The sequence below is a fragment of the Prinia subflava genome, chromosome 5, assembly GCF_021018805.1.
Source record: "Prinia subflava isolate CZ2003 ecotype Zambia chromosome 5, Cam_Psub_1.2, whole genome shotgun sequence".
NCBI classification, from domain to species: Eukaryota; Metazoa; Chordata; class Aves; order Passeriformes; family Cisticolidae; genus Prinia; species Prinia subflava.
In genome coordinates this window covers 5,001,514-5,017,342 of record NC_086251.1, presented here as the reverse complement: position 1 = coordinate 5,017,342, position 15,829 = coordinate 5,001,514, and the positions used below count along the sequence as shown (strand labels likewise).

The window sequence follows — 15,829 nt, the reverse complement described above, 5'->3', positions numbered from 1 at the left end:
AAGATTGCTCTGAAGAATCTAAAATGTGACAAAGCAGGGAGATGCCAGACATTCTTCAGACTGAGACCTCTTCATGGAAGCTGCTTAGGAATCCAGCACAGTGTCATCCTGATCTTAGTCCTGGCTGTGGTCTCAGCATGTACTGTTTGCATTACCTAGAAAAATGTAAGAAAAAGTCCTTTTCTTCCATTGCTTTCTTCTGCCTGTTGTTCTGTCCACCCATTTCTTCAGCTTTGTCAATTACTCATGATGGACTAAAGGACTTTTCCTTTATTTACTTTCTCACAGTTTCTTTCAGAAAGTGAAGCTGCTTCTCCACTGCACATAAAGGCTGCACATCCAGGTCTTGCAAATCATTCATCTGATCCCACATAAGGATCGTGTTCATGCTACTCCAAAAGCCAAACCCTTCTTCAACACTCACTGTTTTCAACCACCTGCAGCTCAGGCCTTTGAAGGTCTGGAATTACTACTGTACCTCTGCTCTAAATTCATCTGATCTCTGTTTGAACTGACTTATGTGCTCCAATTGCTTTTCGGCTTCCTGTGGTAACAAATTCAATTATTTAATTGTAAATTGTTGTGAAGGAACTTATTTTCTACTCAAACAATTACCTAGTAAGTGCTTTTGGCATCCTTATCCACATGTACTGTGAGGAATTGAGACCAATAATTAATAGGCTAAGCTCTTCAATATGTTCATCCTTTTCTAACCTGTTTCAATCCAGAAGTCTCTTTTCTTTTTTTGCATGGAAACCATTTGCAGCTACTGACCAGTCTTTCTTCCATCAACCATTTTTTTTTATGTTGTTGGGGGTTTATTGTTATTCTTTTTGGTGGTGTGTATGCTTGTTTTGTTTGGTTTTTTTGGTTGTTTTTGAGGTGTGACTAGAACTGTTTTAAAGGTTTGTGCTCATATTCTGTGCAGTTTCCAGCTCTTTCATATTAACTCTTAACATTTTTGCCTTTTTGGCTGCTGCTGAATGCTGTTCTCAGAGAACTTTCAAAATTACTCTGATCTCTTTCCTGACTTGTAAAATGTAGTGATGGGCTCTTATTTAACTAAATGTATTTTATATTTGTTTCTTCTTGTGTCCATTGATTTGCCTTTTTCACCTGACATTTCATTTTTCAGGTGCTCAGTATCACATAAGCCACCTTGGCTGTCTTGAGCTCTGATTTTCCCACCTCAGATTTAATCCTCTGTACAGACCCTCTTTCCCAGATTCTTCAGGACTATGCTGAACACCTCAGTACCCATGGAAGTGTCATGTCTGCAGCGCATAGAACAACTTCTGTCCTTTATTTCCTTCCTTCAGTTACAGGAGGTATTTCTCTTTTTTCCTGTGGAAGCAGTTTCCTTGAGATACTTGATAGCAAATTTTGTCAAAACCTCTCCTTGAAAAATACATGTTGCCTGTATTAAAATGCTTGTTGATTTCTGTAAATGAATTTAATGAAATAACAAAGTTTAGACTGCTGGACAGTCCTGTATTAATTTATCATTCTTGCATCTGGATCTATTTAGTAATAATATATTACATTAATTTTTTATCTAGGACAGTTATTATCTAAAAGTTAGGAACTAGGATGAAAGTCTTAAGTGATAATGAAATTATAAAGCAATCAGTCCTCAAATCAGAAGTTTGTTTTGTTTGGGCAGAATAACAAAGCAGCTCAAGGTCAACATCAAAATATTGAAGGAGGTGTTTGGAAAGAATGAGGATCCTTCATTGTGTGCCTTGATCTCAGTCTCTTTAAGGCTTTTTCTTTGCCTTCCATTACCTCAGGTAGGTAATGCACAGCCTTTTTTCCTTGGCATCTGCCAGAATATTGTCCAGAGGCACTCTAAAACCCCAAAACTTTGATAAACAATAAAACATTTCTTCCTTTAAAGATTAGTCTTATCTATGTAGGTTTATGGTATTGTTAAAATTACAATGAGTTCCTGTATCTTCTTTTAAGAGATATTTTCTAAATACTTTACCTGGTTTTGTAACTTTTTATTTCCTAATATGTTAGAATCACTGAATCTTTTTCATTCCATGTTTCTCTACAACTGTTTTAAACTTAAAATAATGGGTTCCATTATTTATGCAACCTTGTTGACTTGATTTGACATAAAGAAAGAAAAAGTTAAGGTAATACATCTTAATGTATGTGACTACATACTCTATAAAATTTTTTATAAGGAGGCAAATACAGAATGCCATTTTGACTCATCATATATAAAGTTATAAAATTAGCAGAGTTAGATAAGCATCACAATTTCTTAGAGGGATGACAACACCGAGTTCCAGCATAGCTTATAAAGTGCAATGAAACAGGACTAAGAAATGTGAATTCAGGCCAGTTTAGCTCAGTATCAAGATATGACTGCTGCTCCTTTCTCACTTTGTCTCCTTGCTCCTCTCCCAGGAGATCTCAGACTGTCAGCAGCTGCAGGAGCAGGAGCTGTTGTACAAACTCAGTGATTTGCCCCCGAGCTGCACTGCTGGTTGTGAACTGAGGGGCTGAAATGCACTTCCCTGCTTTACTCCCTGCTCTTACTGCAGACATGGAGTGCCCTGACAAACACAGACAATTGCAGTAGGGCTGATACTTCTGTGGCAAATCTCGACCCGTGGCATGTCCTGGAGTTTGTTTAAAGCCTCATACAATCAGAGTAACTCTGTTCCTTTTATGCCCTTCTCACATCCCCTATTTTCATTTGGGGTTTTGAGGTAAAAATGTCAAAGCTAGGATGTGAAATCTAGCCCCCAAAGCACAGAATTCTCTTTCCCTGCAGGAGTAGTTCTCTGGTTTAAGCTCATCTCTTCCCCAGGGCCTCCCTGTGCACAACACTGATAAAACCCTACCAAATGAGTGTGGGGTTTTTTAGATGTTGATGAGATGAGATTGTGTATAAAGCTGGTACATTATTTTTTGGATCAGCTCCTGGGTTTAATCAGGAATGGAATGGTGTTGGCTAAATAATTTTATCAGGGAAAGATTTTGACAAAGGACATGAGGAACATTTTGCTGCATTTGGCTTGTTCTATTCCAGAAGAGCAGAGCTGTTGTTTTCCTCAAAGCTTTTTTCTGAACTGTCTAATTACCCAGAAAAAGGTGGGGTTTTGGTACAGTATGTGCCAGTCAGTGCATAAAAATTTTTTTCTTGTTCTGATAGCTTTGATTTTTATTATTAACTTTCCTAGTCCTAGGTTTTGAAGAACAATAATTTTAAATGGCAGAAATAAGGTTAGCAAACTATGTCTTCTCAGAGTGTTGTATCTGGTTGCCTTTTAAAAGAAAATGAGACATCATTTTTCTTACCATGCTTTCTAGAAGATGCAAGCCAATAATAATTTCCCAATTAGAGTGCAAATTGTAAAGATCCTGAATCTAGAATTTTAACAAGCAGCCAAAACAGGCCTTATTTTCTTCTTGCTGAGAAGAGGGCAAAAGTAGGAGGCAAGATGTACTTCATTCACTTCAATCATCCAAGGTTAGCTTTGGTGTTGCACATGGGAAATGTTGACTTCAGTCAGGTCCAGATGCAGAATTACATCAGGGTTTCCTTAAGGTGAGGAAACTAGAAGTAGATAGTTAAATTCTCCTTCAGGTCCTCAGTGTTAATACCTGGAACACAAATAGAATGGTTGAGGTGCTTTTGAAGTGGATGGTGTAAGAGAAGGTTTACTTCTTTACTTTAAGGACACCTGAAAAATAAAAGGTTGAATTGTCCCTTTTTTTGCTGTTTAGCATTGCCATGTGCTCCCAGTCCTGAGATTCTGTGGGTAGAGACTTGGAGTGATGTAGTGGAAAGGCAGTTCTGGAGTTGGTTTGGGGTTTTTTTTTTGGTACTAGCAATAATCCCTTGTCCCTCATTTTGGATTCTGATGGTGTGCAGAACTTTGAGAAGACAGGAAATGGGGACCTGCTTCTCTTTTCTCACAAACAACTGCTTGCTTTCATTTTCAGGCCATCCTTTCTGCCAGTCAGCAAATCTGTTCTTTCTGAAGTGATGGAGCAGTTTGTTTCTTCCTTTCCCAACATTAAAATAAAGAGCTCAGGTTGAATTTTCCTGACGTTACCACATCTGTATTTCAAATAAGGACAAAAAAGGGCAGATTATTCACCCTATAGTTTTGGCCATGGGTTCTTGATTGCATCTGTGCAGTCAGTCAGCTGTAATGGGATTATGATGCACTGCTCTGCTGAAAGGTTCAGTCAGAACTCAGCTGTCCTCAGTCTTTGGGTTTCAAGGCTTGGTTTGCATTGGGAGTTTGGAACCTGCACTGATTCAGATTGGAAATCTGAGCAAAGTATGAAAAGCCACCACGTGGGCTGCTTGCAAAAGGGTTCATCTCACAAAGTTCACCAAGTGTTATTCATGACTGAAGTTTAACTCAGTGCTGTTGCTGTGTTACAAAATCATCTTTTAAAGAAGGCAAATTAATATCTTGCTGTGTGAGATGTAAGAACAGCCATGTCATGAGCACACCTGATGAAACAGTCACTGTGCTAACAGCTTGGTTCTGTATGATGTCTGCATTTTGGAGTATTTATTTCACCCCTGTTTTAATTAATCATCATCCAGTCTAATGCAACACCTTCGCAGTGCTCAGATTGTTAAATCAAATATGCTTTGCTGGTTTCACCTTGAAATTCATAACTGCCTCAATTAGCCCAATTAGCAAAAGAGGGACTCTGGGGAATTTGCTAATCAGCATGTGCCTCACTGGAGGGTCATCCAATCCAGTTCATTGCTAACTTGGCCAGTGGAATGCACATAGAATGTCTTTGCTAAATGCATCAGTAACAAGGTGATCTTTCTCTCTCTGAATATTGTGGGTCTTTCTTTTAAACACGATTTCTAAATAAACCATCAAGATCTGGCTTCAGCCAAGCTACTGAAAGTTTGCCTTTACGTAGCACATAAGTTGAATTGTGCTGTAAATATGCTGCCTCTTCCTATCATACCTTCTAAAAATTAAATTTAAATTAAAAACTTCATCAGTTAGGGAATGCTTACTGTAAGAACTTCATAGTGTGAAAATAACACTGTGTGACTACATCTGAAGGGTTCTTGTCAGGGTATTTACAATGTCCCCGAGGCATACAGTCAGTAGCAAGGAATAACACAGCACACAGAAATCTGGAGATGATTCAGCAATCCAGGCAAAAGACCTGCTACAAAGTGTGTTTGCAGAATCTTGTGAATTAGTAGATCTTCTGAGAAAGAAAGAGCTTTTGGCTGCAATTGTGCATTGACATCACACCTGGATAAGACACTGAGGACTTCCTCCCTCACCCCTCTCTTTTGAGAACACTAAAATTGAACAATCATCCTTTGCATTATTAATCTATTATTGTTGTTGTTGTTGGTTTTGTTGTTGCTCCTCCTACTGTTGTTATACCTGTTTTTAGAGCTAGATATTGATAAGAGATGTTAGTGTTGTTGCTGGGTTCAAAGTTCTGTCTGTTTCTAGGAAAAAAGCTTAAAAGTTGGCATTGCAAAATGTCAAAAAGCTTTTTCATGCTTCTGTAGCATGTGCTGGCAGGAAGGAAGAGGTGATCTGATGAGCTTTGCTTTTTCACAGCCAGCTGGGCCTGCAGGTTTAGTGTGTACTCTAGGAATAAAATTGGCCTGTTTCTGGCAAAAGCAACAATTCTTGTGACCTAATATAAAGCATCCCTAGATCCGAGTTGGGACATTGCAACCTGGATGAGTGAAGTACCAGGTCTGCAGAAAAAAAGGTAAGCAGTCAAAATCCACCCAATGGCTGTTGATTTGAATAAGTGGATAGTAAAGTCCTGTCCTGGTGTACAGCAATATTTGAAAAAAGATTCAGTGGACTAGGATCCATCATGCATTTCTCATAAAAAGGAACTGGAACACATTCGTGCTCTTTTGGTGTGTGTTCATTTTTGCTATGCAAAAATAGGTGTCCATACATCACCAAATTAAGCAAGTGTCAATCTGATTGTGTCCAGGAAGCACAAAATGGGAATAAAATGTTTGTTTTGCTGCTTTGCTGTTAATCTATGCAAGATGAAAAGCCAAGTATAATCTCCCTCCTTGAAAGCCCACAATTGTATTCCAGACCCCAAAGAAAGCTATTTATTGTTGGTTTGTTCAATGTATGCCCTCTGGGATTACCCTTTGTGATTGGGAAAGAAAGAATTTAGTTAATTTTCTTTATTTGGAAAATTTTTTGCTTGACTAGCAACAAGACTCCTGGGTCACTAAGCAATAGTGTTCTGCCCTAATTGCCTCCAACTTATTTATGTTTCTAAGTCAGGCCTTTGGTAGTAGTTTTTTCCAAAGTATGTGAAGCTGATATCCTGCTGCCCTGCAAAGCAGAATAATTTATAGAATGTTTCTATGTAAGAATGGCTTTCAAAAACTTTACTTCATGTACAAACCTTAAGCTTTTCCTTTAAAAAGCATGAATTGACACCAAGGGACACTGATTTTTTTTTTTCCCTCTAAAATTATCTGCCTCCTCTCCACACAAATGTATTTGTTCTCTTTTTCCATTGACTAAGAATATAGTCAAGTAGCAATTTGAGAAAATGTTGTCTCAAGCTCCCAGCTCTGCCTGCACCGTAGACAAAAATAAATGTGTAACTAGAATGTGATGTATAGTACATGCAGTCCAGACAGCAGAACCATGTCCAGGTTTCTCCAAATCTGTGAGAAGGAGTAGAAGAAAGAAACCCAAGTGACTCTGTGTGACTGAGTACACAATACCCATTTAGGCAGAAGCATGCTGGGTGGTGTTATCATCTCCTGCTGTTCTGGATGGTTCCATTTCTGTTGGGAGATGATCAGTGCACAGGTCCTGATTCATCAGAGGGGTCCTTCAGTGCCACATGAGACTGACACTGCCTCCTAAACAAATTTTCTTTCAAATAGTAAGTTGTCTAGGAGGAGGAAGAGAGCAAGATTTTCTACTCACATATCATTTCAAAAATTGGGGTTTTGTTTTTTTTTGTTGTTGTTTTTGTTTTTGTTTTTGTTTGTTTTTGTTTTTGTTTTTTAATGCTGTTTTAAGGTCACTGCCTTTATGTTGTAACAGAGTTTTTTTCCAGGTAGTTCCTAGCTCTGGATTTATTTTGAACTGCCCTCCTGAATGACACCAAGTGTACTGTTCTCCCACTCTTATATTCACACTTTCTTACATGCTATTCCTTATGCTTAGAAATCCTTGTACTCCATGCCAAATATCCTCCCACTCTCTATTCACATTCTTCCTTTAAACTTCGTTTCCTTAAAGTCTATAAAAAATAATCTGCAAGTTAAGAAATACAGCAACTATGCCTTGAGATCTGACAGTCTTCTGATCAGCAGATTTGCTGCTGTTGGCTGAATTCTTTAACTTAGGCATAATACTGAATAAATCAAGGATTTCTTTTTCCTTAATATCACATGTATCATCTTTTTCACTATATGTATATTTTAAATTATATTTCAAAGTACTCCAAAGTTCATCCCAACTGGTTTCCTAGAGTCTACCTGGCTGAGCAGTGCTTCTTGTTGTCTTCTTCCTTTTCCAACTGAAAGCCCACTGATGGAATAAAAAAAAAAAAAAGGTCAGTGTGACATTCTTCTCATAAGAGAGCTGAGTCCAATATCTTAGGTACAGACTTAACCAGATAAAATTACCATTTTGGGGCTCTGTCTCAGGAATATTTGTTCAAAGAAAAGCCCCAGAATGAATAAAAACTGGAAGTCAACCAAAACATTTTTTTTCTGAACTTGTATGTAATTCTTAAAACCACTTATTTTCACAGGGCAGTTGTGCTGCTTATAACCTCATTTCCTTACATTCTTTTTAGGGCTAGATAAAAAAAGCCTGAAAATAAAAAAATTTGCATCCAAACCAGAGTAATTTATATGAGTTTGATTCATGCAACTCCTAAAAAAGTGGAATTGGGAAGTTTTCAGGCTGTCTAAAATAAATACCTTTTTTTAAAATCTGGGTCTATGAGTCTAAAAAGGTAGTGAAATACTGCTCCTCAGTGTTTCTAAAATATGTACATTCTTCATCTGTTTGCTGATTGTCTGCAGCACAAACCTGAGCCTAGAATTCTTGCAAGCCAAAAAAAGTCATTGTAAGCCATTCCTCCAGATGCTTTGCTGCAAGAGAAGTAAATCTAAACACTGCTAACAGAACAGATACTGTAAAAACATTGCTAAAACAAGTGAAGCTGACATTTTACAGAAAGAAAAGTGCTATTTTCAGACACAGTTATGATCTTTTAGTAAGTCTTAAATTTCCATTCAGCTATGTTAAATCGATTGCCTGTGAGTGAAATCTTTTCTCTTAATGTATCAAGGAAAAGCTAAAGCTGGGACCAGGCAGGATCCTCTAGGAGTTGAGTACAGAACTCCCAGAATACATTTTCCACTAAACCTTTTTGGAGTTAGTTTTCAGATTTCTTTAAACTCTGATGTGAATTTTTGGTACATAACCAAAGCAAATGCCTTGTTGTAGGGGTTGGTCTTGGTGATAATGGAACAGCATCACCTTTCACCCCCAAACCTTTTCATTTTCAGTCTCAACAGTGTTGTAACTACCCCTTACTGGAGATGTTCTCCCAGGATGCATGGCAGGCTGGACATGCATCAAAACATTTTACTTTCTGCCTGATCTAACTTTTCCTTTCTCTCATTCTAACTTTTCCTTTCTCTCATTCAAGCACATAATTGAAAACCATCCAGTTTTATGTGTTCCTGAGCTATGAGGAAAACAGGAAGCAGAAAAGGAGATTGTTTCCTGTCATGTACGACTTGATTTACAGAGCAGCATATGTAACTTGTAGCTCCAAGCTAGTCTATAACCACTGAGTTTGAGGGAAGTTTTTTAGAAATTCTCTTTTCCATCATCTTTTGCTAGTTTCTTCCTTTAAAATGTTTTTGTGACAGAATTATTCACATCTATGTCTTGTCCCTGAGGTTGCAACCTGTAAGTGTTCTGATTGTCAAGAAGTATTCTTTAAGTCACTCAGGAATCTCAATACTCAGAAATCCATCTCAGAATGACAACAGATCCTTTGAATTCACACAGTGGTTGCATATACACTTTGCATGCCCCAGTGGAGCTGTTCTGTATCCTAAAAACAGAAGCACCACTTTGTCTTGCAGGTTTTACCTCGTGCAGTTGCATGGATGTTAGTGTGGATGGAGCTCAGATCATTCAGGTTATCACAATAACCTTCTATTGATCCTGGGGCTGTGAGACTGTGGTTTGGTAAACTGGCTGAAGCAGCATCTTAATATCTTGCAAACTTGAGTATTTAACATGAAAAACCACTCTTTTGTCATAAAAATGAGATGCAGTAGGAAACTACTAGTCAATTTTTTTCCTGTCTTGCAGACAATAAAGAAAATGTCTTCCAGTTTCCACGTAGGACCTTTTGTCATAAAGGGCAAGAATGAACATGAGTCAGCTTCAGTTGGGGGATCTTTTTTTTCATTTTCCCAGTGAATGTTCCTATTATACAAAGGTCTTGGAGTCCTAACGCAAAATTTCAAAGTGTTTCTATTAAGATCTTCTGTATCTGTTTTTAGGGGGTTTGTTTGTTGTGTGTGGGTTTGGGTTTTTAAAATTTTAGGCGATAGTTAATGTATGCCAACAAATATCTTGAGCTATAATCATGCTTTGTCTTTGAAAACACTTTAGTGGTAGAATATAAGAAATGTAAGAAATAAACCCTGTTTTGCTTAGACTTCGTTTGAAGGCAGTTTACTGGGTCTTAAGTACTTCAAAGCTGAAAAACCTAATTCAAAATGTTATGTGAGTTCAATATATCTTTTACAGCTATACAAAAAGGAGTGCAAAAAGGTACCTTTTTAATATGGTAGCATTTTACAACCACTTTACAGAGCAACAAAGAGAAAAGTTACAAAAAGCCACTCAGAATTGTGCAGTTCAGCTGCATCCATGAGCGAGCAACTCCTGTTGTTGACAAAGGAGACTTGACCACAGGCAGCATGAGGTCAAGAAATATTACTAAAATGCTTTTTTAACTGTTTATTGCTGCTCTTTTTTGTGTCCCTTGTTGAGATGTGGCAGAGCATTTGGGGTCAGGTGCCCAGCCACAAGGGGAGATGGAGTAAAGCACCTTGGTCTGAGCCTTCACTGACACAGACTCAGCCAGGGGAAGTGAACTGATCATACTGAACTTTCTCTGCTATGGTAAAATGAGTTGCAGAGAGAACACACTGAAAGCCAAGGGCCTCTAAATACTTTTCCCTTTTATGGAATAGAGCTCCCAGCTCTCCATTTCCTGGAGATTGTACTCTAAGCCTACACAGTGGTAGAAGAAAGTTCTCTGCATTCACTGATCTCTATCTGACTACAAATTTGAGCTCAGGGGATCTTTTTTTTCCTAACTATTTTAAGCAGTAAGTTTATAATAACAGACCAAAATGTTAAAAAGCACTCCATCCTCTCTTTTCTTTCTCTTACTTTTCTTCTTTAGGTTGCCTCCTCTTAGTGTGAGAATGAGCAGAATTTGGTGAATTAGATAGGTAATTTGTTTGTTTTTTAACTCATTTTGTAGGTGCACAAGGCTTGTGCTTACTGAGATTGTAGATCTTCACCCACATCCACTCTGCCTGTGACATGTGAGTTAATCTCTACAAGTATTTAATTTTAAAAGATAATTTTGAAGCTCCTGCCATTTGTGAAAGAATGGAGTTTTGGGGGAGATCATTTACTTGGATAAAACACTACAATAATGTAATTACATTCTTTGATAAGATGGAGGCAGGCCAGACAGAGATCGATGAATGAAGAAAAGAAAGAGATAGAAATGACAGGATCTTTAAATTATCATAGTGGCTAGGATGCTAATATGTGCTCATGCACCTTGACTGTTTTTAAAGTGCAGATGTGTTTTTAATCTCTTTTCAGTGTCTTCAGGGCCAATAATTACAGGTGTTTCAGTTGGTGCCTCACTGCATTGCACATATCATTAACATATTTCCTTCTTTGACTGAAACCTGTTAGTGCTTGTGGAAAGGAGGCAAAGCTGGCAAAGCTCATGCCAGCATGGTTCCAAAGGCTCTTGAGCTGGCAGGTGAGCCAGGCTTAGAAGCAGGCTGGTCATGCTCTCTACACTCTAGCTCAGGGCTCAGTAAGGCTGTCAGCTGGATTTGTAAATAGAGGTGTGAATTCTGTAAGCCCCAAGGCTGCACTCTGCCCTAAAGCTCTGCTGAAAAAGAAATAATGGACCTCCCAGTGATGTAAATTTCCCAAGGACATTTCTTTGTTTTCTATCTACATTTTTGAGATGCAGGTGGCTCCTCTAATTCTTGTAGGGTGTTCTAACAAAGCCCCCTATTCCTATGGCTTTTGGCTCATGTAACACGTACTGGGGCTGTTTTTCATTGCCCAGCTAAAGGGGCATGAGGTCTTCCTGCAGCAGTGATGGAAGAACATTTATTCACTCATGTTTAAGTGTCCATCATTTCTAAACTTTTGCCTTTCCTACCAGTATTAGAAGGCAGTAACTGATCAGAAAATGGCAGAACTCCTTGCAGGGCACGGTATATCCATTTGCATTTACAATATTTGATGTTTGTGCTGGGTAAGCATCAAAAAGTCTTTGAAAAAGCTGGGCTACTGATTTTAAGAAGACTGCACAGGTTAAAACGAGGCTTTTAGATGGAAAGTTTATACTTTTGGAGCTGTAAATCATATAGTTTATAAATTGAACTACATCCTTATACTGAAATACCAACATGCAGTACCCCTTACTCTGGCGGCGCAGTGGACTGCAGCAATGCAGACAAGGTGTGCAAAGATGGTGTTTGATTTAAGAAGGCTAAGAATATGAATAATTATGTGCAAGCTTTCTCTGCTCCAGTGTAGTCCTCAGCACTGGGGTTTTCTGGAGTGGCATCAGGAAAAAACAGAAAGTCAGAAGAAGAGATTTTCCTGCTGATCAGCACAGAGATTTGAAGCTTATTCCTATTTGCAAGATAGCTCTGTAAGGAAATCAGAGTAGGGTTGTGATTGTGTCAGAGACAGCCTGAACTCAGTCCACTCCAAATCTGGGGGTTGTTAAGGTGGTATAAATTCATCTTTCTACCCTCCATTTTCCCTTGGCTGTACTTTCTGTGCTGCATCTCTAGGACAACACAGCTTGGGATTTGTCCCTTTCTATTCTTAGACAAGCCTGCTGATTTATTTCTTTTTCTTTTAAAGTTTTTTTGCTTTTTAAATCAGAAAAATGAACTGAAACTTGATGTGCTTAATAGCTCTTTCTTGTTTCAAGATAAGCTGCATTACTTTTTTTCCATTTAGTACGTACTAAGAACTTGGCTAAGACTGGGAATAAACCCCTTTGGTGCAAGAGCTTCTACAATTCCATGTAGGACTGCAAACATGCTTTGGCCATGACTTGAAACATTCCTGGTTTTTCAGCCCCAGAATTGGGTTGAATTTATCAGAACCATAATAAATTGATAAGGCAAACACTACAAGGGATGTGATAAACAGCTAGATTGATGTTTTCTCTCTCTCTCTCTTTTTTTTTTTTCTTTAATTTGAATTTGAGTTCTTGCAAACTCAGAAGTTGTGTAGGATGCCAGGATTTGGTTCTAGACAGGAAAAGCTAGTCTGTGTCACTTTAAATTACTTTGTTTCCATCTCAGCTTCATGTGTTGCTAATAATTGGTGACTGGGTTTGATACAAAAAGCCTTAGTTGTTAAAACACACAGATGTTCAGCACTACTGCTATCTGTCTAATCTATGGATTTATTAAAATATTCATAATCATAAATATGTCTTTCCCACCCTATTAGGGACTTAAATTCTTTTGCCTTAATAACCATTTTTAAACATGTCATTCATAGAAAGTTTCCTCTACTCTTATTTGAAGTCAGAGGTGAGTAAAGTCATGATACAAACATGAACTACCACTTTTGCAGAGTTAGAAAAATCACCTGTAACAGGTACAACGTGTCTAGAGAAGCTTAAAAAATGCTGTCCCTACAGCATACACAGCTTTGAAAAATCTTTATGCCCACTGTTAAAAAAGAGCCTTAGTCTTCATAATGATGTCACATGTGCTGCATCTTTTTCAGAGTTGTGATTGAAGAACTGCGATGATATGATTACTTTCTTCTGAACACACCAATACTTATGTAGGATCATTTTTTACAATCTATTCATTCTGCATTAAAGTTCATGTGAGATGGCCTTGTATTCCTCTTCTAGAGGAAGAGAAAAATAAGTTTCAACATGATATGAAATAAACCTAATAAATGCATGGGTCTTAGCTGCTTCTGTAGTCCAAAGTTTTCACAGGTTCTGTAGCTTTTACAACACAGGATTTATTCTGTGTGAGCTGAGGTGAGGCACCTGTCACTACTGACTGCTTCAGTGTTTCTTGTGAATGCTTTTGCCCCTTTTTGCTTTTATTTTAAAGCAACAGATGCATTTTGACAGACGCAATGGGCCACCTCAATAAACTCACATGTTCCTGAGTGCATCTCTTTGCCCACTCCTGAAATGGAAGGGAGAACTGTAGCAGCTCATTTACAGTGCAGCTGCTGGTGGGGACACCGGTGTGTGCTCCAGGGGCTCTCAGCTGTGTGTGTCACCTGCAGGCAGCGCCGGGAGGTGCAGTGAGGCACTGATGAGGACACCGATGCATTGATGAGGACCCTGAGGCACTGATGAACACACTACACTGAGGCTTTGATGAGGACAGCTCCCTGATTCCTGGGCAGGTGTCACAGTAAGTATTGCAGCCCATCCACTGCCGCTCTAAGGACTGATTCGTGCTTTGCACTGCTGATCCTCAGGCTTTGGGACAGGCTTTCATGCTGATGTTGTCCTTGTGAATGCAGTGCCTCCCCTTGATACTAATAACAAGAATTCTCTCAGCTAATAGGTAGTGATTATCTTTCCCTCTTGGGGCATTTCTGCTGTTTTGCTTAGGAAGTGTCTTGCACCTTGCTGTCTTGTGCAGAGGTACGCCAAGTCTTGGCACAATTCGCCTTGCTCAAAGGAGAAGTGGCATCCTCTAGAGTTCCAGTTTTGGTCCTCTGAGATCTGAGATCATACTCTGTAGCCTTGAGGCTGTTAGTTACTGAAAGGCGTGTTATGGAAGAGGTGACTGGGAAGGGACCTTAGCAGTGTCTGTCAGAAGATGGATCCACACTCTGCTTGGTGGTGACAAGAGGCAAGGGCAGAAACTCATGCACAGGAAGTTCCACATGAACATGAGGAAAAGCTGCTTTGCTGTGCAGGTGATTGGGCACTGGAACAGATTATCCAGAGAGGGTGTGGGGTCTCCCCTTGCTGGAGATATTCCAGAACTTTCTGGATGCAGTTCTCTTCCCTGTGCTCTGGGATGACCCAGCCTGAGCAGGGAGGTTGGACCTGTGGTCCCTTCTAACCTGAACCATTCTGCTGGTCTGTGATAACCAGGATGCTGCTTACTTCTTAGAGGATATTTAGAGAAAGTAGTTTGGTCACACCAGAGTGACAAAATGAAAATCATAAAATGGAGGAAAGAGCTAGAAATAGCAACAAGAACAGAAGATTGTCTGTTTTGAATGCATTTGCTAAGTTATACTTGACCTTGAAAGCTTTAGTTAATAAAACACAAGATAGCATTTTTAATTTTAAACCTTAATGCTGTTTGTTATTGTAAAGTGATCTCAGTTTTGAAGCAGAGAGTTTTAAACGGATTTGATTTGTATTTTTGGCATCTAACCCAGCCTGCAGATCGCGAGGCCTCGCAGCGCTTATGCCTTCAGGCTAACTCCAAGCAGACACTGCCAGCAGTGCATGGTCCTGTTAGTCTGCACTGCAGCTCCACGTGCTTCACGCTGCCCACCATGCCAACCCTCCCTGAGGACAAGGGACAAACCAGAGAGGCCCAGCACAGCAGCTCTCCTCCAGCCAAAGTAAGCTCTCCTACTTACAAAGGTGTTCTCTGACACTTGCTGGAAACCTGAGGCTGAAACCTCTTTGTGTATATTGAGGGGTTTATAAAATTGAATCTATTTGTTGCTCTGTATTAGGGTGTTTTGCTTAATTGATGAAGCTGTGAATGACCCTTCAGTTGAAATCCTTAGAGTTCCTCAAATATTTTATAGCCTGAGGGATCAGAACTTAAATTGCTCCAGCAGTTGGTTATCATTTTGATCTGGAGGCTTATAAATGGTTCAGAACAGACAGGCATATATCAAAAGCTGTCTAAAAATGTCCTTTCTGATGTTATTAAAGAAAACTTTCAACTTTGAGAACAGAGCTTAGGTTTGCACTTCAACAACTAGTGTTGTTTTTACAGCTATAGAGGATGTTATGCAACTCGTGTGTGTGTAAAAGATGGAAATAGATTTTTTTGTTTGTGGTCTTTGTCAGTGCTTTATTTGCCACAGCAGCAGTTGAACATACACTGGAACTATACAGAGGGCAGGTGGGTGCTCCCCAGGCATATTCATCAGTTTGCTTCAAATCTGTGTGACATCTACATGTTTTTATGTGTTTCCCTTCCAGATAAATACAAAAAAAAAATCAGATTCAGATGGGTCTTCCCCCTTTTCAGTAATCTATTCCACAGATAAAAATTATCTCAATGTTTTAATAAACTGGGGTTGGATTTTTTTTTTCAGTTGTTAGCTTAGCTAAAGTAAAGAACCTTACTGTGATTAAGAAACAATAGGTTATCCAAATCATTCATTTTTACACAAACTAGTGTGAAGAAAGAGAGGATTTACAGTCTGGCACATCCTCAGTTAAAGATGTGACACTGTCCTTGGGTTTGAGGACACCACATTCCAGCCTTTAGGTGAAAACATCCGCTGCTGTA

At 39.0% G+C, this 15,829-nt stretch overlaps 1 protein-coding gene across 11 annotated transcripts in view; it reads left to right on the top strand.

Moving 5' to 3' along the window:
• IRAG1 (inositol 1,4,5-triphosphate receptor associated 1) overlaps positions 1–15,829 on the top strand; it is a 60,612-nt gene that overhangs the window by 15,067 nt on the left and 29,716 nt on the right. For 6 of the 11 annotated variants that reach the window (XM_063397686.1, XM_063397685.1, XM_063397684.1 and 3 more), the window contains 2 exons: positions 13,614–13,744; positions 14,733–14,921. In XM_063397686.1, coding sequence (XP_063253756.1) covers positions 14,853–14,921 — 69 coding nt within the window. In that variant the 5' untranslated portion in view covers positions 13,614–13,744; positions 14,733–14,852. Of the gene's footprint in view, positions 1–10,557; positions 10,622–13,613; positions 13,745–14,732; positions 14,922–15,829 lie in introns of all 11 variants that reach the window. The other 5 variants (XM_063397688.1, XM_063397680.1, XM_063397678.1 and 2 more) reach the window with 1 other exon arrangement.